Here is a 25,224-nt window from a genome sequence, read left to right on the forward strand (position 1 = left end):
ATTAAAAAATAAACACCTACATTCCATATTTGTAACGTGTTTATCGTCAGGGATGAGCATCAGCAACTTCACTGAAAGTGTGAAATTCCAGTTCTTAGAAATTTCTGTATCAACATTTTTGGCATTCCTTTTATTTTTCTTCTCTCTAGGATAGTACGAGTGCTGCACTTCAGATATCAAGAAAGGAAAAAAGTCCATTTACCGTTCAGGGGAAAATGTTCTCTAGTTGCTTAATCTAATGAGTCACTGGCTTCCTAAATTTTAATAAGAGCATTTATTCTGCAGATGATGAGGGGAAAAAATTTTATTGGAAATGATGGGAAAATTACATTTTTCAGCAAAGATTGCAACACATGCCAAGTCTATTCCCTTATCTTCACAGATGGCTGGCAAAACCCAATGCAGTGTGAACAAGTGAAAACATACTTTCATCTTAAAAAGGTTTCTCTCTTAGGGAAATTAAACCACTAAACGCAACAAGTAGTGTGTGGGGGCAGAAGGAGAATATGAAAACTTCCTGTTATGGTTCAAATAGAAGCACATATGGATACTTGCTACCATCTGTGAGTATGGATATTTTTCCATACTTTTTAAAAACACAGTTTGTTAAGAAAATAACAGTTGAAAAGCTAAAGTTTTAAAAAAAAGACATTGAACAGTAGTCTCTGTGAATGCAACCACCCCAATATAGATATGCCAAGAAAAGTTTTTAGTGTAGGTGAATTCCAATAGGGTTATGAAAAAGGAAATTATAAACAAAACCACAATACAAAGGAAAAATTAAAATCAATGGAAACTGAACTATTGCAAGACACAATTTATGCAAGGCATAATTAGGTTAGATCTTCAAACACCTGATGCCCTGAATAAAAGCATTTAATTCCCACTAAAATTGAAAGTACTTATACTTCTACATCTGAGAAAAAACAGCTTACTTTATCATCATAGAAGCTACATAGAAGCACAACTATAACTTCTGAGCCTACAATGAAAAAATGTATTATTTAGAGAAGCTGGAAAAAGCAACACAATCTTAAATTTGGGTTGATGTTTTGGGTTTCTTTTTTTAAGTTATAGTTTTGGAGATGACAAATAGCCTGAACATAAAGAGAACTAAGATGTGAATGTACAGTTGTTATGGCAATAGCAAACACTAGCATGGTTTTAGTCTACACATAATAAGCAATACATTTATTACTCTGACCATATACCATTCAAACTCAAAGTATGCCTGCTGTTACATCCTTACCGGCCTCCTGCAGGCCTCACTCAACCCATGTTAAAACATCAGTGCTTTGCTGAATTCTGCTGTTAGAACTGCATTTAATCAGTTTTTGGTCACTCTCTAGTTTGTATGTATTTATATTTAAGCCTTAACAGGACAGCTGTAGGCATAGCTGTGGGTATTTAAGCTTCAGAGAACTAACCTACCTGTATTTACCAGCTTTAAGCCCTACTAAGATCTCTGCAATAAAAAAGTATATATAATTTCTTTAACAATAAACTGAAGAGGCCATAAAACCTGGTATATTCCAATTCCGAAAGTCCCTTTATCTCCCAGTATTTAGCTTTTTTATTCACATGCTTAAAATTAGATAATCATTATAATCTATTTCTTAAGCCAGGTAAAGTGAAGAGACAATGTGGTTAATCCTGAGGGAAAATTAAACGCAACATATTTCTTCTAGCATCCAAAAAGAAAGCACAGTAATGGTGAGCTAGAAGAAAGCAGGGTGAGACCTGAGACATTTAAAGGCCAGGATTACATGGAGACACACATACACAGAAGTTATTAGATGACAACCCGTCTCTGATCACAAGCTTTCTTGATTCAGTCATCATGCCACCATCACTCTTCCATTATGAAAACTTTGAGACCTTCCTGTACAGAAAAGCATACCTATTCTATCAAATTTAATTTCCAACACACCCCCACTGCTGTGCCTCTCCAGTCTAAACGTACTACACTTTGCTACTTGAAGAGTCATACACGCAACATTCAAAACTGGCTGACTTTGAAAAGCTGAAACAACTATCTCCATTATCTGAAGGATCAACGCTTCCCAGTTGCTTCAAATATTAAAACTGATCAGCTTCAGTTACTATTTGGCTCTGGAGGTGTTCCATCTTGGGAAAAAATCCTTTATTTAAAATTAATCCAGAATTACCAAATGTAGAGAATATTCCCATCTCCAGCAAGTTACTTTGTCAAATGGGAGAAGACTGATGTAACCCTACAAAATTACTATGATACATAAAATAGTAAAACAAAATATTTTCTTTAGTTACTAACTTTTCAAGTAAGCTATGGTTAAATTCCATATCTTTTTAGAATTACTTTTTCTTCTCTCTCTAATAAGATTCTTGCTCATCTTGATTTTTTTTGCAACCCCCCCCTTTTGAACCAAGGACAAAGGAATGCAGAATTGCAACTGCAAGTGGACTTATATTAACTAAAAGAACATTGTGAAACGGCTGTTTACTACATATTTGGAAAAAGCACACCATGTAACATTCTAAATTCTTCTAAAAATTGTCATCACTATTCCTGTGCTTCTGACCACATTCTGTAGACTTGAATTTTCTCCCTCTACCTGTATTCTCTATACTTTCCTTTCTCACACTAACAACTTTTGAACAAGGTTAATTATGGCTATTTTATGCTGAAGTACTGTCCAGCTGGAAGGGAATGTCAAAACGCTGGCAGAGCCAGTGACAGGAGTAACACAGAAAACTCATGAGTGGTCTGTGGCACCCAGCAGCATCTGATAAGCTTAAAGAGTCTGTGAATGTATTTACGTACATTAATTTCCTCTAGCAATTTTTGAAAACATAAGCAAGCAGATGCTTTATGAGTTCTCTGACTAATATCAAAACCCCATTTTACATTACAGAAGTTATCCTTCCCCATGATAACATTGACTGTTGTCTTGCAATGTTAAGAGCCACATTTTAAAGCCATGAGAAGCTATAATAAATCTGATTAAGCACCTGTAGCTTGTTTACTAAACTGGTATAAAAAATGTTTCACCTATTGCTTACAAGTAATTCTAAAATCAGTTAAAAGTTCAAATTCATGTGAAATTTGGTTAAGCTTTCTTCAGAGAAGAAGTAATTATATATTCTCTATTTTAATTACTAAAAACAGTCTTTATGTTAAAGGTAAGCTCTTGTATGAAATTTTCAAGACGTAGATCAACATGGAAATACATTCAAAACATACGTATTTAATACAATAGAAAGAGAACCTGGAAACTTTCTTTAAAGTATTGTATGTTCAAAATATGATCTCTTGAAATATGCAAGCTTCAGTTGCAGTACCCCACACGTTACACACAGATGCACACCCACACACAAAGATATAGGCCCTTCTTTAAAGGGCATTAATTACCATGGCAACTACTGTCACTGACACAGGCAGCTCGTTATTTTATCATTATTCATATACCCCTAGAAACACCAAGAACCCCATGACATTTGCAAATACAGTTCATAATCCAATTTTATCCTACTTTATCCAATAATTATTTGAAATAAACCATCTTTTGAAAATAAAGTAACGTGCATCTTGAACTAAACGAATATATGGGACAGATTTTGTCATTGACACAAACATAGATAAGATTCATGCCCAAACTTGTAAGTAATTCACAGCAGTTTCAGAAGGCTGAAATATATGAACTCTAGAAATATATGAATGCATGCCTCGCCGTCCTTCTATATCCAACACTGACTGAAAATTTCAGTGTGGAACATATTCAGAAACAGACACTCACCTAAAAATCATTATTTTTTGTATCGCACATCCAGCTTTTCAAAACATTGATAAACAGGTGTTCAAATAAAACAAGACTGATATATAGAATCACAAGCAAGAGGTTGTCCTGTCTTTTCATACATTTTAATAATACCTCTACACCACTAATTAAATATTACAATTTATTACAATAGACACAAAAGATATATTAAAAGAATCCAATTACCAAAAAAAAAGACTCCAAAGTACAACTGTTGCCTCATGTACTTTATACATACATGTAAATATACACATACAGAAATTTACATACTGTCCTACTGAACCTCTGCCCTGTTCAGTGCACAATAATTAAGAAATAGTTATTCAATATTTTATATGTTTTGCTCAATGCATGACCTGACTTCTTCCTTTCCAATATTCACCTCTTTCTCTAAATAAACAGAATTACTAAAACACCTCTTCCACAGCCATCAGCATTAGAGGAACTAATCCCATATTTTAAAATATCCCATGAGACATTCTTATAGGAAGCCGAGGCACATAGAGATCCACAAAGTTATACAGTAGCAATTCATTTTAGTTGCTAATTTTAAGACTTTTTTTTTTTTTTTTTCAAATTCTTCACATTGTATGGTACCTCATAGATTAGGTACCATAAAAGCAAAGCTGCTGTTGAGTTTTTTTGTGGATTCAGGTGCTCACCAATCCCTCTAGTTAGGCCTTAAGACCTTAGGCATACTCAGGAAAATAAAAAGGAAGGAGTAATTACTGGCCTGCTGTGAAAAGTTTATTTTAGGAGCTTGTCTCATGCCACTTAGGAAGCTTGTGACAAAGCAACAGAGGAGTTCAGTTCTCCCGGGCAGCACTAAACAGTCTTAACCTTGAATCTTCAGTTTTTTCTTTCTACAGATTCCTGTTACTTTCACTACACACCTTCCAACTACATTAGTAGGTCAGGCAGAGCAATACATCATACTAGCATCTTATGTAATTCCAGCACATTTCTATTCTACGGGGGGAAAAAGGGCAAAAAAAAAAAAAGCATACAGCTGCAGAGAAAAAAAAATAGCAAGACTTGGTAAACTTTAGTTTCTTTGGCCTTTGTAGACTACACTGCACTTAGTCTGCACAGGCTTTTCTGCTCAGTTCCTCTAAGTTTGGTCCCATCAGTCTGCAGCTATCCTACCTCAGGTTCCTTGTCTCGGACCTCTTTGCCTCTTCTGTTTGCCCTGTTTCCATGACTCAGGACTCTCAGTTGAATATCCTTGTTAAGCCTGACAATCTTTTCTTCTAGACCGGCTCTCCTTATCTGCACTCTGCCTTAACAGACCCAATTCCTACCCTTCTCTCTTATTTTTGTCCAATCTGCACTCAACCATTCCCAGCAGTTCCACTAGACAGCCTCTCCATCCATCCTTGACTGAGATACAAGCTCCCCACAGCTACCAACGGCCTCCCTTAAATTACCTCTCTGGTGACCTTTGCCAGCTCTCATCCCAGGCTCTTCCTCCCTTTGTTAATCATTTGCCCAACCCTTCCTCCTTTTCAATTAATACACCCTTTTTTCACCTGCCCTCATTTTCTTCTCTAGTTTCCAGATTCCTTCACTTGAAAATCATCATCTCAGCAAAGTATTATTTCCCTCATCCTGATCACACTATTGTTCTTCAGGTATTCAAACAGACTTTAGGTACATTTATTCTTTTGGCCTCTCCCTTTTCTACCCTGCTTGGGTGGCAACAGAAGATCCTCAAAAGCACAGGAGAGAGGACTCCCCTTTTCCTTTCAATATCTAGTCTGGCCAAGTACTGAGCCCTGAAATTTGTACTGCAGCCCACTCACTCTGCCAAGAAAATACACATACAGTATGGCCACACTCACATCAAAGAGAGACTCTGGTACTCTGAGAGATTTTAGCAGCTAAAGACACAGCTATTTCTACCCACATCAGCTGATATTTTTCAGAGGGTCTGCTAACATGCACAAAGTTTTGTAGCTCTCGTTAGGGAAAATAAAATATACACAGCAGGTAAAAGCCATCCTCTTAACAGATTTCCACACTTAGCTCCAAATTACAAATATTAGAGCATTCTGTATAAAATGTCCCAAGAACTTAGTGAGGCAGAATAATTTTACTAGACTTTTTTCTCAGTAACAGTTGAGCTACTAATAGTAAGTATCTTCCTAAAAACTATTTCAGTCTGAGGAAGACATCCTGCATAGAAAGGACTGAAAGGACAGCTCTGTCTGAACAGGAAGAGCTCAATGCACTTAAGAGTGCTCATTTTCAATAGAGAGCAGAGACATGAACACACAGAACAACTAGGTCTTTTTCAGTGACATTTACTTTGGAGCTGTAAGACACACCTAAGAATTTGTGTTTCCATTAGTTCAACTGCTTTCTTATAATGTTTGGGTTAAAATACAAGTTACTGCAGTTTAACTTACCGAACATTTTCTGGTCTCAATTTATCCAGTACCATGTCTATTAAATCAGGTCTGAATTCTTCAAGCAAATATTCAGCAGCCAGTACTTCTTCTATAGGATAATACTAAAAAACAAAGCCCAGAAACATGTAGATGAATGAAACAAAAACTAAACATGAAAAAACCTACTGTTTTGTTAAGGAAATAAAAGTGTATACTTCTAGTCACTAAATCTGTATTACCTTGGTAATTTCAAATTTGAAGCCTTAAAAGTTTTCTCTTAAAACTAAACAAGATTAAGTAGTAGTCTAACTATGCGATCAGATTTCTCCTCTATTAGGTAATTTTATATACTACACATTACTATCCCTGTCTCTTGAAATACTTTATGTCTCAATATAAAAAGTCACCCACCTTTAAATACTGTTTTGAAGTAACTGAAGTAAAAATAACATGGTAAATGCTGACCCCTGGAGGATATTTTTAAAGATAAAAGAACACCAAGTACTCACTAGAGTGCATTTGGAAAAAACAAAACATAACCAAAAAAGAAAAAAGGGGGGAAAAAACCTCCAACTCTACTAAGTTTTTTTTTTTTATTCTCTAAGATTTCAATTTTTATTTACAGTAATTTAAAGGAAAGTATATTTCAATTATCTACAAGCATAATACAAATTTATGCAATTTTAATTCTAACATTTTTTATTTAGGATCAAACTGAAAATCTCTTAAGGTACATCACAATTTAAAAAGAAAAAAGTTAAAATTCCTCTGAAAATTATTAGTTTGGTTGACAGGAAATCTTTGTTGATAAACATCTGTTTACCAAAGAAAAAATACCAGGTGACCTAAGCACCAAGTACTTGCAGTTTGCCATGCAAGTATACTTTTTTTGACCAAAATTATTATAAAATGGCTTTCTGAATTACATATATTATACAAAAGACTACAGTGGAATGAATTCCAGAACACACAGTAACTCACACAAAGGATTTTGGAAAAGAGAAAGGGCCAGGGGAGTTGGGGAGGTGGAGCCCAAGGACCATGAACCAAACCTGTGTTACAAAAAAATTCAAATGTGAATGCTAAAGATCCAGAATTTGAAAGATCTTGTCCAAAAGATTCACCATACACTGAAGAATGCTCATTTAACTACATTCTGCATAAACGGCTAAGCAGACTAAGCAACTTGAAGGGGAAATTTTAAGTAATCTATGCAATTCTAATCTGATATTACCAAAGCAATACAGATTTAGTGACGAAAACTCTACACTTTATTTCCTTTAGAAATACAAGCCACAGCCTAGCCACCAACTGGAACTGAACATAAAATTTATTTGGTTACTTCGGTTTTTTTGTATTGCTTGAGCAGAAGGGTTGGACAAAATGATCTCTAGAGGTCCAGAACCTCAACCATTTTGTGGTTCTGTGATTATTTTTCAGAAAGGTCAGAGCATAATGTAACTAAAACAAAACAGACTAAAACAATCTACAGATGACAACCAGATTAAAATTAAATTTTTTAAATTATATCATTAAGGAGACAAAACAAAACAAAGAGGGCACTGCAAACCAGGGAACAACTACCTGGAAAACAACATCAAGCCTACACATGACAAATACAAAACATAATTTAACAGCAAGACCTTAGTGTGACTCATTCAACCAGCACAAATGTGCTTCAAAGATGAATTTCTGTTTTGTTGAATAAAAAGGTTTCTTAACTCCTTTTGGTAAATACGTCACAACTTACGACATTACATTTACTCATGCTAACTTATACACAGGTTCTTCTCCAAGTTATGAAAAACAGCTAGTATTCATAAGCACATGAAATCACCAAACAACAGTTCTAGTGTGTTTAATTCAAAGCATAAACTTAGTATGACTCAGAAGCAATAAAGAGAACTAGAAAAGCTATTTTTCTGTTAGTGTTTAAGCAACTAACAGCAGAATCTGAATTACCATTCATACTGCAAAGCACACCAAAAGAAAAGTAGTGAAAAGAAAAAAAAAAAGTCCTGAATCAATACCCTGCTCTTTGGAACACTGCTGGCAAGTTCATGGCCTGATTTTTGGAGCCAGCAATTGTAATCAGGAATTATCCAACAAACACAGACCACTGAAAGACTGTTTCAGAAGTCAAAAGTCCATTTGTTAAAGAGATTTTAAGCATTTGACTGAACAAAAGCAAGAGACAGCATCCTAAATAGGGGCTCCTCTAAATATCCATTTAAATGTTTTCAGTTAAGTCTAATGCTTTTTAGTAAACAGAAAGACAATTCTAAAATTAAAGATTGTAATTTTAGACTTTACAAATTAAAGACATAGGAGCATTAACAGGAATTCCTGCAAAGAAACCAAAAATGCCTCTCAGTAGTTGTAGACATTACCTGTGCAATGGAGAATGGCTACAATGTACAAAAGTTGCATGAATTTAATTAAACCAAAACAAAAAAAGGTTAAATCTTCCTTTAGTACAAAATGAGGGAACTGAATTTTGCAAGAAGTATAAAGACTAAGTATAAGCTACATGATGATTCTTTCAGTACCAATACATATTCATATTAGTAGAGTAAAACATTTCTAATTTTCTATCTTAATATGAACATTTCTGCTTACTGCAGTATTTCAACATTGTTAACTATGTAAGCATTTAGAAACACACTGTGTTTAGGATATTTATTTCTCCAATATTTCCCTAGAGAACATTTAGCCATCAGGATGACACAGAATTACAAGGTACATGTCTTAAAAAACACTGAAACAAATCAAACAGCAATTCCAGTTACTGTAAAATCAGTTCTACCAGGTACAGAAGTATAAAATGGTAGAGAGCAAAGGAAACGTGACTTATTGACTGCCACAACTAAGATCTGTGCAGCATGACACTAGCTTCCTAAGCTCAAGAAGTGGAAAGGACCTTTGCAAATACCTGTATTTATTAAGAGTATAATCAAACATACAGCTAAATTATTACTATATTGTAGAAAATAAATCAAAAAAACCTCCCCCAAAAATACCCCACACTTACATGCAACATTCCTCCAAGCTTTGATGTATAACCTCGTGGTCGTTCTTTATCTTTAAATCTGAATGCCACAGCATTTAGATCCTAGGAAACAATGTAGGAAGGGTTGAAAAGTATACCTTCAAGACTAATTTCAGAATAATTATTGGCTACTTAATTTGTTTTTATAATGTAAGAAAAGGAAGTTTTGTATCCATTTTATAGTAAAGTACCTAACACAAAAGTTTTCAGCAATATTCAAGTTGCGGAAAACTCACAAGCAATTTTAGATAGTGTCACAATGTGAAGTGTTACACAAGTCTTGTAAAATTCTGTTCATAGTAAGAGATCTGTCCCATAGCTCATGTGTTTAAATTTCCTGATAATTTGAAAACACACCCACTTTGACAGAACCAATGCATAGTGTTCCAGTGCAATGTTCGTTGTATGCTAATGAACTGAAGCCCTTCCCTCTTCCTTTTTTCTTCCTTTCATTCAGCCAGCCAAAAGGTAAGTTCAGAGACAGAAAAAGTGTGTTTCTTTACGCCATCTTAGCCACAGAAATAGAACACATCATTCTTAGAATACAATGGCAACAGTGAATTTAAGAGATCTAAGACTATAAAGCCAATGAAAAGGACAGTCCCATCCTTCTGTGAAACCACGCAGAGTCTGGTTAGTTCAACAATTCAGCTGAAAATAAACTCAAAAGAAGATACTTTTCACATTAGTTTGCCAGCTTTTCTGACTCACCTCACAGCCTCAGGAGTGCTGGGGCTGATACAAGAGGAGCAAGGAAAGACACAGGGATGAGATGGGAGGATAGAACTACCTCTTTCAAATCTTCTATTTGCTTATAATGACACTGAAACAATTCCATTGGAACTTTTAGCAGAGGGTAAAGAGACTTATTTTACAGGTATACAGTGTCAAAACGCAAGAAACAAAGTTAATGCATCTGCAGAATTTCTACTCTTAGACAGAAGGGACTCAATAGCTTTCACCAAATAAAGCAAAGAAGGATCAAATCTTTACCCAAGCATTTGTCATGAAGAAATGAGACTAGATATATAAAATTGGTTTTATTTCACAGTCACTTAATTCACAGTGATACTTAATTCTAATAGTACACTTCATATATAGGGTCTGTGCACACAGAAATACACAGACTTACAAGAAGCATGAACAGTTCAGCAAAGACTGAAGTGTACAGCCTAAGTACTCCATGAAAAGTTTTAGTTCACCTCTCAGAAAAGGTGAGAGAACGAACAGCAGATTAAATGTCCTACTGCCTTTACAATCTCAAGTAAACAATCTGACATATGAAAGAAGAGAAGGGTAGAATAACAGCCATTTCAATTTCCAATTCAATGTTACCCCTCACAGAAATGCTTCCCCCACCTCCACCTGCAATGAAGAGTAAGGAAGGTTATGCAAAATCCTCGCAGATAGAGTAAGATACTTCTTCCTCCACCTCCATTATGCTATCATAAAATGTCAACTCACAGCTCTATAAGAGCATTTCACATCTATATTAAGATGATATGTTCTGAATGTACTTGTTATTTGTGTCATGTTGCACCTTTAAAATTAATAAACTTAATTACCATGTGATTATTAAAGGCTATTTCCACAGCCAAGGAATTTGTTTCTACTTATAATCCAAAAATTTGTACAAATACAACCACTGCCTATTTCAAGTACCAATCACTGTACCTTGCACTCTTGGAAAACCCATTCTTGAGGTCCTTCTGTACGTAGTTTTTGAATATATTGAAACATGTGCAAAATAATATCTTCAACATGCACTGGAAAGAAAAAAATGCTTGCTTGATAATGCACTCAGTTCTGCACAAAAAATTCTGATGAACACAAACATGTAAGGTTTTATTTTTAATTATACCCTGATACATCAAGATATTTAAGTACATATGTAATCCCACCCGCAAAGTTAAACATGTTTTCCTAAGACATGAATTTAAGATAAGGGTTTAGGTCCCCAGCTAATTCTGAGAACTGCATTGAACATGTAAGATTTTGGTTTATAATGTAATTTCACTCAGGTCTAAATAGTATGAATAAGTAGCACACAAACGTATTAACAGCTTTTCTTTTAAAGAAAGTTACTTTAAAATATTTTAATGAAATACTGTAATATAATCACGAATAAGTTGGTTTCGTTATGTTAGATGAAGTGTGTTAGCAGACTGAGAGATCTAAACTCATAAGAATAACAAGTTAATCAAAACAAATCGTCTTTCACACTATAAACACAATTAGTCTCTTTGGATACAAACACAAACCCATCAGATCAGGAATAACATGGAATGCCAACATAGTGCTTCACTTACAAAGCCCTTCCTCTGTCAAGTCCACATTAATGATGAAAAACATGAAACCTCTAGCTCCTTCCTTCTGTCCTCCAACAAGAGTATTTACCCATCCTACAAAACCAAAAAGCAAATATATTACATAAACAAATCTCTAACAATTTATGCTATTTTTTGTATGCTTCAGCAACATTACTTTTTTTTTTTCAAATATATTTTGACTAATTTTCATGTTCTCCTTCCCTTCCTTAATGCCTGTAGCAACAGTGCAAGTTAAATATAAGACAAGTCAGACCTACCTGATTTTGTGCTCAGAGTGGTATGACAAACAAGATAATTTCATTACTGGGCAATTTATTTCTGTTTGGAGCACAGTAATATAAAGAAAAATAACGAAAGATACACTCTTGCAGTCTTCCAGACATTAAGAGACCTGGCAGTAGTCTCGTCACTGACAGAATAGAGACAGGATCATTATGTCAAGGCTCATACAACTCTCTAAACAGGGGTAGGTAAGGGGACTGCAAGAAATAATAGCTACAGTAGTCAGCATGCCTGCTATTTATTTTTGCCCACCACAGAAACAAAAATAAAGTGCAAAATTACTTACGACTCAAATTACTCAAAGAGCTGGGGGCTTTAAACTTAACAAACAGAAGTCAATTTTAAGTCAAATGTAGCTAAGCTTTAAAAACTTGTTAATTAATTACTTTCTAATTCTTCACTTTCAAAAGGACTTACCTTTGGCTTTAAGCTCTGATAAAAGACTCCCGGGGCCTTCATGCCCAATCAGATGACCAAGGTAATGGCCAGGGTTTGATTTATAGTACTTCTGAAGGTCTGGTATAGGAAATGTGACATAAAGATTTCTGATGTCCTTTATAGGTACCACTTTGTAAAGTTGCTGAGGGGCAAAATAAACAAGAAGATCCATAAACAAAAGGAAACTCTCATTGTTTTACTCATCTCAGGAGCACGTATCACATTCCCTTCATACACACATTTTGTTACAAACATATCAACAAAATCTTGGAAGTAAAGGTATGTAAAACTTAGGGCAACACTTTAGCCATTCATGATGCTAACAAAAAGAGAATTAATTATTTCTCAGTTGCTTACAGCCGCAACCAAATGTACAACCTTTACTATAAACTATACAAAACTACACTACACTCAGCATGGAAAGGTGGGTGGAAAATTAAGAAAAAGAAACATGGAACGTAACAAGGACACTGATACAAAAGTAGTGAAGTGCACAGTGTAGTAATGGAACATAAAAAATATCATTTAAGGTATACACTCCCGAGGGGAGATGTATCTCTGTACATACCCGGAGATGTTGTTCTTGGAAAGGGTGTTCAGGAAACTCTGGTATAGGGACATTTTTATTCTCTACTTCTGAGAATAACTTTACCACTAAGCAAGTCAGCTCATCCAATGATTCTAGAATAAAGAAACATTAGAAAAAGCATAATCATTATCGGAAGACTGGCAAATTTGGATTTCGTATATTCTTTGGCAGAGACATGAATTACACAGAAAAGTAGGTTTAATGGTATTATGATTATTAATTTCAGAAAGGAATTCTATATTAAGTTTTGAATTACAATGTGCTATAAGCACCATGCTTATTAAAGGAAGGCTTCAACCATGATTAAAATAAATCCTGTAACCAGAAAAAACATCTTTAAATTTTACTGATGAATCTAGGCTGGAACTGAAGAAAAGACACATCAGATATTGAACAATTACAAAAATAAACATTCCACAAAAAGCCTAAGGGACATGGAATTACAGCTGCAAATTTTCCAGAGTGAAAGCATCTTTGTCAAAACTTGGATTTTCTTCATTTTCCAGAGTGAAAGCATCTTTGTCAAAACTTGGATTTTCTTCAGCCTCAGCTCACCTCCAGTACTTCACGTACACGGTGAGCCGGGGTCATCTGTCCTCAGCACCCCAAAATTTCACACACATTTGTGACCTGTATAAGCACTTCTACTTTTACATCCATTCCAGATGCGGTTCGTGACTCTAGGACTCTTCAAAAAGGAGAGGAAGACCATTTGCAGAAAGAATTTGATGTGCGTTAACTCACCCAAATTGACCTATACTGTTTCTGTTGAAATACTGTGTTCAAAATAACTATCTGCTTAAAGAAATGCATTTTGGAGCACTTCTCAAAGTGAGAATAAGATAAGAAAGACTAATTCATCATGTTTTTTAGCACAAGCTTTTCAAAGGTGGGTGCTGAAGAAAAAACTGGGCATTTCTTGGATTTCTTAAAGTACAACCTCAATCTTTGAAAGATTTCAAGAAGTGTTCATCTCGTTAGTCAAAACAACCCCAGTTCACTTTAGAAAGCACACTCTTTCCTGCCTAACACAGGTGTGCTCCTACACTACGCTGAGAGAACCGTGCAGGGAAAAAAAAACCCAAAGCAAACCAAAATAGTTTATATATGTATAATAAAATTTTGTGAACTGCATGTAATTCTATTAAAGACCACTATTTTTTATCTACGTCGGTAAAAGACACATTCATTTCAGCTTTACAACTACAATAAGGGTTTTCTTTAGGACAGATTTCCAGTTGCCAGGGTGATTCTTACTGAAAAAAGTTTCCATTTAGAAGTCCGTATGTGAACTGCTGTATTAAATCTGTTCTATGATTACTCAGTGAATTTTGCTTTTGATTAGATGACGAAATTAATTGAATTTCATTATTTAATTTTAGCAAGCTTTACAATATTTAATACTATTTACTAGAGAAATTATATTCTGACTCCCTCACCACTCTTTACTGACATATTTTTTATTTGGTTTACATTACATATATAAAGTGATGGGAAAATCAGAATTACTAGGCTACATATCTTTAGACATCCATTTATTTCAGAATGCACAAGAGTAGAGAGATCATGGGGGACTTACAGTGTGCAATTCAACCCATTTTTATGTTCTGGAATTTCTAACACACTTATTAAGCTTTTGGCAAACCTACGTAAAATATCATCTTGACTGTGGAAGATTTTAAGCAGTTGGTAGCTCTGTTAATTCAGAAGTAAATTGAAGTAAATGCTTTTTATCTAAATGTTAGGTGAGGTTTATCCTTTGTTAACAGAGAATTTTTGTAGTGGAAGTATAAGTCTAAAATATGAAAACAGTATCAAGAGCCCTCCCAACGTCTGAAACCAGGCAGGTTTCTGTCTTCATAAGACATACATACATACAATGACAGCAAGTGGTGACTTGATAATGGATTTAAAATTTTTGGCTTATTTTTTCTACTGTAAGCTTATGAACACATGAATTTATACATTGCAAGTTGCTTTGGAGACTTCGCTAAACACAAAATTATGTTTGTTCAGTCTGTACAAGTTTTACTTTTTTCCCTTCTGTAGATTTTCAGGCATTTGTATACACTTCAGTTTCTTAAAATGTAAATACATGTAATACAACTCTTAACCAACCAACAGAACAAAACTCACCTCTTCCTAAGACACAAATAGCCATTAAATTTGATGAATAATAAGTAGAATGGAACTTCAACAGCTCTTGTCTTACATCTATTCCTTCTTTGGTTGGTCTAGTTTCCAGAGTGAGTTTGTTCCCTGTAACAGTAAAAAAAAGTTAACAATACTTGATGTTTATGAATTTACAAATCAAAAAGAAAAATATAAATTAATAAATCTGCTTTTCTCCAGATGAATAGTAATTTAAAAAATAATTACTATGCATAATAAGTAAACTGGATCAATACTGTCTCAGCTTATCAAAGACAATACATACTTCCACTCTCAATCTGCACATTTCTAAAGAACCAAGGCTGTTTCAATCTTCCAAATTCATCTTTTTGATTTGAATGGGTTATTTCAATGCAATGCAAGTAAGCTCAGGCTCTAATTCAGAAGAAAAAGGTTTTTCTTTGGCACACTGGGAGTAGGTTTTACTCCCATGTACACACTCCTGTTATAGGAATCACTGTGTGAATTTATTTATGGCATTGTGTGCCACAAATTATAGCCTAGTATATTAATTGAAATAAATAATTACTAATTTACAAATCGTGTTTGTAAACTGTGACTGTTCTGCTTCGCAAACAGCTGAGCTGTTGCTGCAGTAGAGGAACAGGATTAGAGAGGACAAGAACTACAACTCTCCCCAAATAAGCCCATAAGCAGAAGGTACCATACTTTCTCCATTAAGTTATCATCCCGTTAATTAAAAAAATTTAAAAAAAAAAAAGAGAACATTTAAACTCTTGCCAAAGCATCAAACATTTGTGGTTTTGACCATAACTATGGTATCTTCCTTTAATGCTTTTTAAATTGAGGTTCGGGGGTGTTTATTTTAAATTGTTACTAAGCATTCTGTGAATAATAAAGCCTGAAAAAATCCTACAGCCATGAGATTCGGATTTGCCCAAGACCATTTTATCTATCCATCTACTACTGTTGTGTTTTACGCTTAAGATTTTGGTTTTATACTCTTACTCAGTAATTTTCACATTACTTTGCTGATCCTTCTGATTCGACCTAGTCACTGTCATCTAGTCCTAATGTAATACTAGTTAGCAAAAAGAGCATGTGGCTATAACAACAATTTAAACGTTCAATTCACTTTGTTACACACAAAGTCTTAACAGTATCAAATTATGACAAATCCAGTAATTGGAAAATGGCATTCACTGCAGTAATTACCAGAATCATAAAGGAAGATTTATCACTGTACTGCAAGTCTTGGATCACTCTGTTTTCGTCTAGCTCTGTTTGGTCTATGATGCGGAAAATGCAATAAAGCACTGTCCTGGTTTCAGCTGGGACAGAGTCATTTTCTTCCTAGTAGCTGATATAGTGCTGTGTTTTAGATTTAGCATGAAAATAATGTTGATAACACACTAATGTTTTAGTTGTTGCTACACGTTTTAGTAGTTGCTAAGCAATGTTTACAATTAAGTCAAGGACTTCTCAGCTTCCCAGGCCCTGCCAGCAAGGAGACATGAGTCTTCTGCAGGAGGTGCACAAGAAACTGGGATTGCATGCAGCCCAGACAGGTGACCCAAACTAGCCAACAAGATACTCCATTGCATATGACATCATGCTCAGTGTATAAGCTGGGAGGAGTTGGCCAGGGAGCGCCGTGGCTCGGGAATGAGCTAGGCATTGGTCAGTGGTTGGTAAGCAACTGCATTGTGCATCACTTGTTTTGTATATTCTTTCATCATCATCTTCCTTTTCTGCCCTATTAACTGTTTTTATCTCAACCCATCCCACTCAGAGGGAGTGAGTGAACAACTGTGTAGTTGTTTCAGGTGCCTGCTGGGTTAAACTATAATAACTGTGTATGGAAAGGAAAAAAAGGGAATTGTTTCAGTCTGCCTTTAACAATTGTATATAAACAATAATACTACGTATGTTACACAGGGATGGATAATTATATTCTGACAAACCTGTTCCAAATTTACTGAAGGGATGACTGGGGTTTCCAGTAGCCTTCTCCAATTGAAACAACCTCCAGGCATCATTCATCAGGTTCTTCTCATGCTCAGAATCAACAGCATTCACTTCCCTGTCTTTGCAGCTTTCGTCAAACAAAGGGCACAGGAAAAACTGGGCAAATCTAAACAGAAAAATTTTAATTGAAGTCAAGAGCACTGTACATAAATCGTAACAAAAAAATATGAAGCTTGGTACGTCCTGAAAATAGCTGAATATATTATTGTATTAATGCAGAACTTATAAATTCTGGAACAGTTTTGACACTGATTCACTATATTTATTTCTCAACTTATCTATAAATGCAGACAACAACATATTCATCACATAAGGTTCTACAAGGATCAAGGACCTTGTATCGTAATTCATACACTGAAAATTTCGACTGTTTTGAAGTTTGGCTGCAAGAGGCTCTTAATCTCACAAATTACATCAGTCTTGTCAGACACCCAGGGAAAATCCAAAGGGAAAATCCACTCTTTACCTCACCAACTACAAACCTTTTGATTTCTGTCCCCTCCCACAAAAGGCAGAGATTTCAGTGAGTTCCCTTTACTAAAGGCATCCTAATATATTTCTAGATGTCATCCTTCTTTTGCTATCAATGAAATAAGGATCCTATGGAAAGCATAGTATTTGATCATACAGAGTATTCGCACAATGTAAAAGTTCACCATCATATTCTGTGCCCCACATTTCCAAAAATATTCAATGTAAACACAACCTCTGAAATTCTAAAATTCTGCCTCAGTGAAGAACTCTTGCTAGCTGAAAAAAATCTGAGCAAAATTTTTGAACTAAAAAAAACCTGGTATCAGTTTTAACAAAACATAGTTTTATCATTATGATATTAAAGAACGAGTTGAGAGCACTACCAAAAAACTTTTACACAATTTCAAATAGCACCTATATATACACACACACAAAAAATCAAATATAAAAAAATGTGTTTACCTGTCTAGAGCACCTTCTAGATGTTCATGTGACACATCGAAATAATAGTTGGTATGTTCGCCACTTGTGAAAGCATTTGAGCTCCCGGCATGCTCACTAAGAAATTGGCTATACTCGTTCTCTTTTGGATATTTCTTGGTTCCCAGGAACAGCATATGCTCACAAAAATGACTAAGCCCAGCAATGTTGGGGGGATCAGACAATGATCCTGCAGGAGGAAAAATTTCATGTAACCAGTCATAAAAAGTAATACTAAAACATTACGTCTTCTAAAGTGCTTTATACTATAGTATGTTGCCTCAGGCAATTATATCAATTCTATAGGTGTAAGCAGACACTTGCACAGCTAGAGTCAACTAAACTCAATCTTAAAAAAAAAAAAAAAAATTAGAATTAGAGTAACTGAACCAATTAGTGTCTCAAATTGCCTCTCCAGATCAGCCTGCACTGCCTTATAGAGACACTTTTTCAACTGAAGTCCATGACTCATGATCTGTAAAGACCTGGCAGATCACAATGTTCTGCCTTCTATACCTTGACTTTAATAACTGCACTATGTTAAAAGACAGCAATTGCCAACCACAATTAAGGCGGTATTTATCCCGTGGTTTATAGGATGAGGGATAACCTGTAATTGCCCGAACACAAGGAGCTATTGATGACCAGCTAGGAGGTGTGAAGGCAGACAGATTAAAAGACAACAATGATGTGCAAGAATGGAAGCCAGAAACGTGGAAGTTTGAGGCTGGCAGCCCTGCTTTGGAGTGTGCAGTGACATGCAATGGGACAGTAAAGATGAAGGCAACAGATACATCTCCTCCAGTACATGTGCAGGAACTGGATGCTGCAATTGCCTATTACAGTCACAGCACCTAACAAAACCACATTTGGGATCCTCTGAACTAGATAATAATTTGTGACAGCCATCTCCATAATAAAAAAGGCCAGAAGTTTTCAAAGTTACTCTATTACTTCTGTCCTAACACTAACAGCAGCAAGAGCTCCCACCAACTACAAACATGGCAAGAGGATGCTTACATAATGACTATGGATACTTAGGTAACATGTGCGCACATCATGCTTTCCAAGCAACTGAAAAACTACACAAGCTCGAGAAAGACCTTGGATGTAACAAAAGGCTTTCATTATTCCAAAGACTCAAAGCAATTGCCTTCCCCTTCTATTTCCAGTATTCCTGTTTGCACACTTAAGCATCGCTGGAGTTAGGGAGTGCCTCTCCAACTCCTCCAGCCCTACAGCATTTTCTCACCTCAACACATCAACAACTTAACATGGAAAAAAAAAAAAAGTCTGACATGACAGACGGAGCTGTCTGAAATAATTGCACTCACACCCGCCCCTTTTCTGCTTACAAAAGATCTTTCATAACATGAAACTTAATGGTTAAAAGAAATCTTTCTACTGAGCTACACTTGAGTAAACACAGAGTACAATAAGAGAATTTAATTAGGTCTAATACTTTTCAAGGAACAAAAATCAAAGAATTAAACAAACTCTAAATTACAATAAAAGGCTAGCCTGCCAACTGGATACCACTCCTGTCAGTTTATTTGCAATTAAGATAATAAAACTTAAAGCATTTTTATTAACGAGATAATGAACACAACATGCATTAAATACCTATGTGCACATCAAGCGCTGCTGAAGACTTATCTGTGGTGGGGTCGCTAATGAGAAGAGCTTTAATGCCATTTGCCAACTCCAGTCCACGATATTCTCGTTTATCCTCAGGTGATTTGATTATTTCATTTGTTATTCTCTTAATAGCTGGATTGTTCATTTTGTTGTTTGTCTCCTTCTGAAACCTTAAAGAAAACAGAAGAAATTTGACTTACTATTTTCACTTAAGCCCTGCTAACATTTTAATAGTACGTTAGAGAATACTGAGTGATACGGACAGCAAGAAATTTAGTTCTGCGCAAAACTCATAGAACTGGCCCAAAAGTATAGTTCAGATTCTGAGAGATATTGCTGTTAAGACAAAAAAACCCAAAAAAACAAACCCCGAAGACCAAGCAATGTGATAAAATTGTAGATCATGTAATTGAATGGTTCAAGTTTCATACTGACGGTAACTAAAAAAAATAACTTAGTAAAGAAATATTATCCCCTTATTCAATCACAATAAAAATGAAATGAAGCATACATTGCTATCTCACATATACTTTCAGGAAAGTATTTCATGTATCTAAATAGGTGGTTATATTACAAATGTTGTAACTTTGTGATTGTCAGATAAACAAAATTTCACTAATAAACCACTGGATTTGTACGCTCAAGCAAGAAAAGGTGACAAACCATTTACAATATTGCCATAAAAATACAAACACACTACAGAATTGCCATGATAAAGAGGAACAGACCGTCTCACACATTTAAATATCTATTAGTTTAACAGACATGCTACAAGACATGCTGCTTTAACAGCACAATTTTGAAATCCTAAGAAAGTTAAGTGTGATTCTGAAATTACAAACTCCGAGTATTCAATTTTTTTAAATGCCAAGTGAAAAGGTGAGACATTCAGACTTGGGTATTTGGGGAGGCACAGTGAAACCACTTGGCTGCATGTTTAACAACAAAAAACAACTGAAACACAACCGAAAACACCAACACAAACAAAAACCCAAACAAACCACACACACACACAAAGAAGCAAACCCCAAAAACGGGAAATCAGAGCTATGCTCCAAGCTAATCATGTAGTGTTTTCCTGTATGTAACAGCCACTGAATTCTAACCCTGTTCTAAAGAAGAGGTTTTAGAACAGGGCCTGTTATATAGTACCAACCAAACTTAACCTTTTCCTGCGCTGAAATCCTGCTTGCCACATTGCCAAGTAACTTACTACATGAGCTTCATTAGTCATTGCTGAACTAACTTCACTTACAAAGAAAATCAAATCTAACTCCCCACCACAACACATACATAGAGGCATGAGAAATTTTGTATGGTCCTGTTGGTATCTCATAGATTAACAAGGAGTTTCACAGTATTTACTTTTCCATTTTCAGGTTGTACAGTTCGAGGAGCTTGATCCACGTTTTAAGACTACATACAAGCTTTAAGACTGTACAGGATGTGGAAAATGAAGAACTGCACAGTACTCAACATACTTATTGTTTCAGGTCTTCAGTCATGACGTTTTAACTAACTCTCTAGCTAGCAAATCAACTGCATGCTCCATGTTACCAGATACACAACAAAAAACTTTGGAAAAGAAAATGTGATTACATATTTTATTTACAGTTTAAAACTACAAATGAAAAAGGGAGTCAGCTAATAAAATCTCCTTCCTAAAACACTGTATCATTCTCAAAACAGGAAGCAGTTCTGCAAGCTACTGTCCCTCTGGATTGTCTCCTTTACATTTATTCATGTGATTCTATGGTATAAAAACAACAGCCAACTTGAAGCTAGCAGATGCACAGTCATCAGTGTTGGTGTTATATATTATAATGAGGTTGATAAACAGCTCATTATTAACAGCATCTTAAGGATAGAGAGTTTATGAACGTAACATCTACAGCAGAATCCGTGAAAAACAGTGTTTCACAAACAGAAAATGAAGATTTTACCTGAGCAGAAAGTTTGTATAAGGCTGGATTTACGCTTGAGGAAGGACAAACATATCTAAACTGGAGAAGCCATTATTGTAAAAAAAAAAAAAAAAAAAAAAAAAAAAAAAAAAAAAAAGCAGTAAGCATTAGATCTTCAAATACTTTTGAAAGAAGTAAAAAGATTACTTTGGAACTTTTAAATAGACTTAAGCTATAACATGCTCTTATATGAAAGAAAGCAAAATTACAAACAGGAATTATAATGGAAAGAAAAAAATAGAAGCACTGGTACAGAAAGCATCAATGAATAATCAGAATCTGAATGTCTCTAAGCAGGAGCCATAAACAACAAGTAACTTTTTAAAATGTGCAGCTCAATGCACTTTAGAAGGAAACACTTCCACTAGTAAAACATGGTTCTCACACTATAAATTACTTAAAGTGCAGTCAAACTTAATCACTAAACAGTAACTGAAATGCTGAATTTAAAGATCTACACTCACATTTAAACGCATCATTTATCCACTAGTTTAACCCTGTACTCAGGCTAATCCTAACTGGAATATCTACAGGCTTCCATCCGCTGAAAAAAATGCAGATGCCATTCAAGACAAAGGATACTCCAAGTACAGCAACATCTATGGTTTCCCTGTATCAACAGCAGCAATATAATCCATGTTTATGATTTTAAAAATGCCTCCTTGTTCAAAGTTCAGAGTCCTAAGTAGAAATATTCTACTAAACTTAAGATACTGTGTAAAATTTATGAATTTACTAGCTGAAAACCAGTAACTAAATTGTTCTTAATTTTATTTCACTTGCATGCAGTTCTATTGGATTGACAAATATAAGTATTTGAGCAAGGAGGTCTCTGAATCTCCTGATTTCACCTCTGCTAAGGAGCACCTATTACTTGGCTTTCAGCTAAAATATTCCATCTCATTAAGATACTAGTTGCTTATCATAAGATGCATATATACTAAAAACTTCTCAAGTATTTTTTTAAGTGTTATACAATTTCCTTGTCATCTGATATCTCCTTGTTATTTCTACACCACATCATTAAGTCACAGAACTTTACTGTTTCTTCAGATGACTCATCTTTCCAACGTGATTCATCAAATCATGCAGCTTCTGTGAAATCTTATGAGATTTCAATTGATGTCTTGTGAAGCTGTACACCTCCACTTCATTTTTTCATCACTCCCTACTTCTGCCTCTTTCATAGGCTACCTCCAGCTTCGTAGTCAAATTTCAGTACAGGAAAAATCTACAATTTTCAAAAGATCAAAATCAGTAATTAAGCATTCAAACCAAGGACTTAAACTTGTATCTCCGTCTTCATTGTTATTGCAATAGGCACTGTGAATACAACATTCTTTTCTACTTCAAATGGGTTTGCATGATTAACCCTCAATTATTTCCCTGCAAACTAAGATGTAGTACCAGACAACTCATATAAAAGCAAGAGCAGATCAACTGTGCAATATTCCTGGAAGGCAATGCCTCTAAAGAACAAGACCAATACCTTCCTGCCCAAGTACTGTTCCTCCTGGTGCTATGTTACTACAATACAATAACTAGAAAAGAAAATTTCACTTAAGATAGAGTATTTATACAATGACTTTTTCTTACAGAATAAACTGTAAGACATAATATTAAACGTTCCCTCATATGACTGCTTTTCTGTGCAACTTTTAAGTTCTCTAAGTGCAATTGCTTTGTAACAACACCATGTTCCATTTTTTCACACAAAAATCCTAAAATACTACAAAACCACTTTTTGACAATTGCTTTTGACCATAGGAAAAAAAGTGGTGGAAACACAAAGAATTCTATGTTTCTTATAGTTTTTATGAGAAGTAGCTGAAATGCTAAAGTCATGTGCAGATGCCGTCCTGAAGTACATGTGCTACATCTACTTGCTATGCTGTCATTACAGTGAGCATTCAATGCTGATGGTCAGTAGCAAAGAAATTCATCCACAAACTAGATGCTATGTTTATTGCAGAACTAATATCCTAACAAAAATGTCATTAAAAGAAATACTGTCATACTACTTTCACAAAACAGAAGCAACAGAGAAAGACCCAATAAAGCAAAGACAGCAGGAACAAATACAAAGCATTAGAGTGGCACTGGAAATTCTTCCACTGGCTCAAAAATTACAGGTGGCAAGATGAGAGCTAGAATAACAAAGAGAAAAGAATGGGGATGTTTGAAATGAGAGCAGTGTCCCTAATGAATGACTAGGAAATAGTAAACATTCTTCTTCCTCATCAAAATTACTTCACTTGCACAAGAAAAGTATCAGTTCAAAGAGATGTTGAATTTTAAACTATAACATGTTGAAGTAAAATCATATCCTATTCTTTGAGGCCTCATTTTTGTAATGATTTCCAGGCAGGCAGTCCCTTGGAACCAGTGAGGTTCTCTGGGGATCCCAGGTTTCACCTGCAAACAGAGCACTACAGAGTAGGATTAAGTGATATATGATTCTGCCTAACTATTTTAATTCCTCAAAGTTATTTTAGTAAACTTACTTTAATTAAAAATTAGCCAGTGTAGTCAAATCTAAGTTCAATGTTTGAACAATTAAAGGACCATATTTGAAAACCAATTAACAGAAACTCCTGAGGGTTGCTTCAATGCAAGAATGTAACGAGGTAATAAAAATATGACCCCCAAAGCACAAACTCCAAAGTGCTTTTCAAGATTTTTTTGCAATGACAGGCTGCACATATTTAAGTCAAATGCTGGTACGTAGGTCTGAGCCAGATGAATGGCTATAAACACTAATCAGCTTGAAGTAACCTGATGAATGGCAACAAACAGTTCTCGGTTCAACAGATTTTGATGCTTGCTTTCAATTCGTATCAGTTGCCTTAAAATTTTGGGTTTGCTTGAAGCTTTCATGCAACTGAATCCAAATTACTTCTATGGACATACCTGTGCATGTTACAACATAGTCACTTAAGTTTACACTTGTATATACTAGGATCTGAATTGCTCCTCGTTTTCAACTCACACACCTGATGTTATGCTGATTGGAATACAACTTTTACTCAAGTTCTAACTGTGTCTTTGAAACTATACAAAGACTACAGTAATGTTCAATCTCACATTTTTCACCTGTTCCAAGTTCTGTACTTTATTTATATCCATTTCTGTTTAGTTTGTTGTTGTTGTTTTATTATTCCAAAATAATTGCCTACCAGAGTGAAATGAAACCTTTGTTGAGCCAAAACCTCTGCTCTGTCCTGCAAGGGAGCTACCATTGATAACATGTTCCTTGTATTATTTACTAATCTACCTTGGTTTACAGTTCTTGGTAATTTACATGAAGATTTCTTAATCTGCCAATGCCTGGAGTGACAGAAGTGCTGTGAACTTCAGCAGGAGGCCTGATGCTGCAGAACTACCAGCCAGAGTTTTCCCACCTCTCTTACAGGGATGATAGCACTGAACTGAGACTCTGGAGGAGTTCATAAACTTCTTCAGTTGCAAGCTCGTGGCTTTGCAACAATAAAATAAATCTCCATTCTTCCACAGGTCTTCACTCCTCTCTGTCTCTTGCACCTACCTCTCCTCAGGACAGCAATAGAATTCGATGACATTGTGACATCCTTGTATGTGTAACAGTGATGTTACCAGCAAGTCAACCAACAATC

General features: G+C 35.2%; 1 protein-coding gene across 4 annotated transcripts in view; it reads right to left on the minus strand.

The window, feature by feature from the left end:
- IDE (insulin degrading enzyme) overlaps positions 1–25,224 on the minus strand; it is a 64,374-nt gene that overhangs the window by 34,013 nt on the left and 5,137 nt on the right. For all 4 annotated transcript variants that reach the window (XM_075758229.1, XM_075758230.1, XM_075758228.1 and 1 more), the window contains 10 exons: positions 19,614–19,798; positions 17,973–18,180; positions 16,973–17,142; positions 15,012–15,134; positions 12,855–12,967; positions 12,266–12,428; positions 11,546–11,638; positions 10,911–11,002; positions 9,219–9,299; positions 6,206–6,309 (listed from right to left, as the gene is read on the minus strand). In XM_075758229.1, coding sequence (XP_075614344.1) covers positions 6,206–6,309; positions 9,219–9,299; positions 10,911–11,002; positions 11,546–11,638; positions 12,266–12,428; positions 12,855–12,967; positions 15,012–15,134; positions 16,973–17,142; positions 17,973–18,180; positions 19,614–19,773 — 1,307 coding nt within the window. In that variant the 5' untranslated portion in view covers positions 19,774–19,798. Of the gene's footprint in view, positions 1–6,205; positions 6,310–9,218; positions 9,300–10,910; positions 11,003–11,545; positions 11,639–12,265; positions 12,429–12,854; positions 12,968–15,011; positions 15,135–16,972; positions 17,143–17,972; positions 18,181–19,613; positions 19,799–25,224 lie in introns of those variants that run through there.

This window comes from Balearica regulorum, chromosome 7 (assembly GCF_011004875.1).
Source record: "Balearica regulorum gibbericeps isolate bBalReg1 chromosome 7, bBalReg1.pri, whole genome shotgun sequence".
Lineage (NCBI taxonomy): Eukaryota > Metazoa > Chordata > Aves > Gruiformes > Gruidae > Balearica > Balearica regulorum.